The following is a 2,433-nucleotide window of genomic DNA, read 5'->3' on the forward strand; positions in this document are numbered from 1 at the left end:
CTACTAGAAAATTTTAAGTGACATATGCTGCTCACATTGCATTTGGCTTTGACAGCACTGGTCTAGAGTCTCACAACTCAGTGTGGTCTGGCTGGACTCGCATGAGAGCCATCCCAGACCTTCAGGACCTGCACTTGACTAGGCTCCCCACGTGAATCTTACGCACAATAAGAGAAGCAGTGATCTGGACGACCTCAGAAGACATCCAGCCACCGGCAGGTACCCAGCATGACCCCCCAATCCTTCTGGGGCTGGAAAGAGGAGGAGGCTGAGGGAGTAACAAGGAGACCCCTGCCTGCCATTGTGACATCACAGAGTAAACCCCCTGGGTCACCTAGCCCCGCCCTGGCTGGTGTCCTGCCCTCAGGACATCCTCTCCAATCCACCACACACCACCTTATCCCTCTGCTGGCAAGAGGGGAGCTGATTCATCCTCACGCTAAACACCCATTCTACCCAACTGATTGAGACAGAACAGAAGATAAACTGAAACTTCTCTGCCTTCGCACTGCAAGAGTGAATGAGCGATTCCTCTCAACTGACTCAAAATGTTTGCCTCACCCAGGAGGTAGGTACATGGATTTTGAAATCTCATGAACATCTCGTACACATACTTACTTACTGCTGGATTTGTAACATAGGTTACACTAACTCATCAATTTCATGTATTTCACATGGTCACAGTAAGGAGCTTGGAAATGCACTATAGGGTTCTACAAAATGGAATGAAAATGTGTTACTCAGCCCAGTTTTCATAGATAAAACTGGTATGTCCATACCTTAGCCTATTACCTTTTCATCTTCCTTCATTAAAACTTCCATTTCTTCTTCCCTTGCCTCATCGTCTTCCTTCTCCTCTCTGTTCCTAGGGCTCCCTATGCCTCTCCTTTTTTCCTTTCATCTGTATTATTCTTGTTGCCAAAATCTGGAGCCCGGTAAAGGCCCAGTAGTGGTGGCAACAATAGAGCTGTGTGTCACCCCAGTGAGCTGGAAGAGCAGACATCAAGCTCTATGCCAGAGAACAGTGGGGCACCCCCAAAGTCCTGCTGGAAACCAGCTCTGATCTGGAACTGGGAAGGACAACACACGGTCGAGCTCTTTCTGGTCTCAGAGAATCCAGGAGAGTCTTCAGGGATCCTTCTAGACCCGGGCAGACTCTCACACTCTGCAGAGAAGTTGCGGCTTGTTTAGGATTTGACCTACATTCAGAAACGACCAGCCTCCCAATTTTCAGCTCTAAGGATGACTTAAAAAAACAAATGGTGTTCATTCGCAAATATCTTGCCTTTCTCATGAGAGAAAAATGAAACTTGTGATTAGCCAGCAAACTAGCACATACACAAACTCACACACACGTACACACACACACTCCAACGGAGGGAGCAATGTGGTGTGTTGTTGACCAGCTGGAAGTTAGGATCTCAAAGGAAAGAACAGGATAACTTAAGAGGTGCTTCTGGGACTGCAGAGCTGAGCTGGTGGTTCTGAAGAGCCATCGGGGTGTGGGCTCAGGCAGTTTCCTTGATTCAGAAGCAGCCCAAAGTGAACAGATGATAAAGAAGTGGATGTGAACATGATAGAAAAAGCCAGTCACGGCTTAGAATAAATTTTATTATTGTTCTTTATCAGTGGTTTTCTAGGAGAGACACAGAGGGAATATGGGAGCGTCTGGTTGCTAATATATACCTGAGAGGTATAAAGTACACTTACTCCATTGCCTCATTCTGCAGGAGGTCCCATAATCTGGCCTGCAATCTGTACATTTTGTTAAAGGTGACTGTGCCTTGGCTTTTACTGAGTGGCAGCCTGGTGATGAGTCAGGCGAACAGTCCTCAAAGATTGCCAATGTTGACTCTACCATTTACTAGCTTTGTGGCCTTGAGCAAGTCAAACCCTCTGAATCGGAACCCTCATTTGTAGAGTGAGGATGCCACGTCTCTTTCACGCTGGTTGTGAGGATTAAGGAAGATGTCTGAAGGGTCTAGCAAGGTGTCTGCTGGTAGCACAGGTGCACTTCCCCTTCGTTGCTGCTTAGAGGCACTCTTCTACCTGTCTCGATTTTCACAGAAGGACAACTCTTTGCCCTCATTTACCCCGGAGGGTAAATTTAACCCTCTGGGAGGTTAAGTAACTTGGCCAAAATCCTCAGTGCAGTCGTGCATAGGGGTCGTAAATAGAACTCGGATCTGCTGAGGGGTCTGGGTGGCGAAGTCCCGCCCCTCGAGTCCTCCCAATGAGGTGCAGACATCCCCTGCCCGTAGAACGGGAGCCTGGGACCCGTAGCGTTAGGAGGCAGGGGCAGGGAAATGCCTGACTTTGGACTCCCAGCAGCCCGACACATCCCGAGCCCTGGCCCACCCGCCTGGGTGTAAGGAATCCCTCCGACTACCCCGTCTCTCCCGCCCTCCCGCCCAGCCTCGCCAGGCGGCAGAG

The 2,433-nt window shown here is 49.3% G+C and overlaps 1 protein-coding gene across 5 annotated transcripts in view; it reads left to right on the plus strand.

Moving 5' to 3' along the window:
- Positions 1 to 307: 307 nt before the first annotated feature.
- GSG1 (germ cell associated 1) overlaps positions 308 to 2,433 on the plus strand; it is a 19,387-nt gene continuing 17,261 nt past the window's right edge. For all 5 annotated transcript variants that reach the window (XM_011993618.1, XM_011993614.1, XM_011993615.1 and 2 more), the window contains exon 1: positions 308 to 568. In XM_011993618.1, coding sequence (XP_011849008.1) covers positions 521 to 568 — 48 coding nt within the window. In that variant the 5' untranslated portion in view covers positions 308 to 520. The remainder of the gene's footprint in view (positions 569 to 2,433) is intronic.

The sequence above is a fragment of the Mandrillus leucophaeus genome, unplaced genomic scaffold, assembly GCF_000951045.1.
Source record: "Mandrillus leucophaeus isolate KB7577 unplaced genomic scaffold, Mleu.le_1.0 Scaffold431, whole genome shotgun sequence".
Classification (NCBI taxonomy): Eukaryota; Metazoa; Chordata; class Mammalia; order Primates; family Cercopithecidae; genus Mandrillus; species Mandrillus leucophaeus.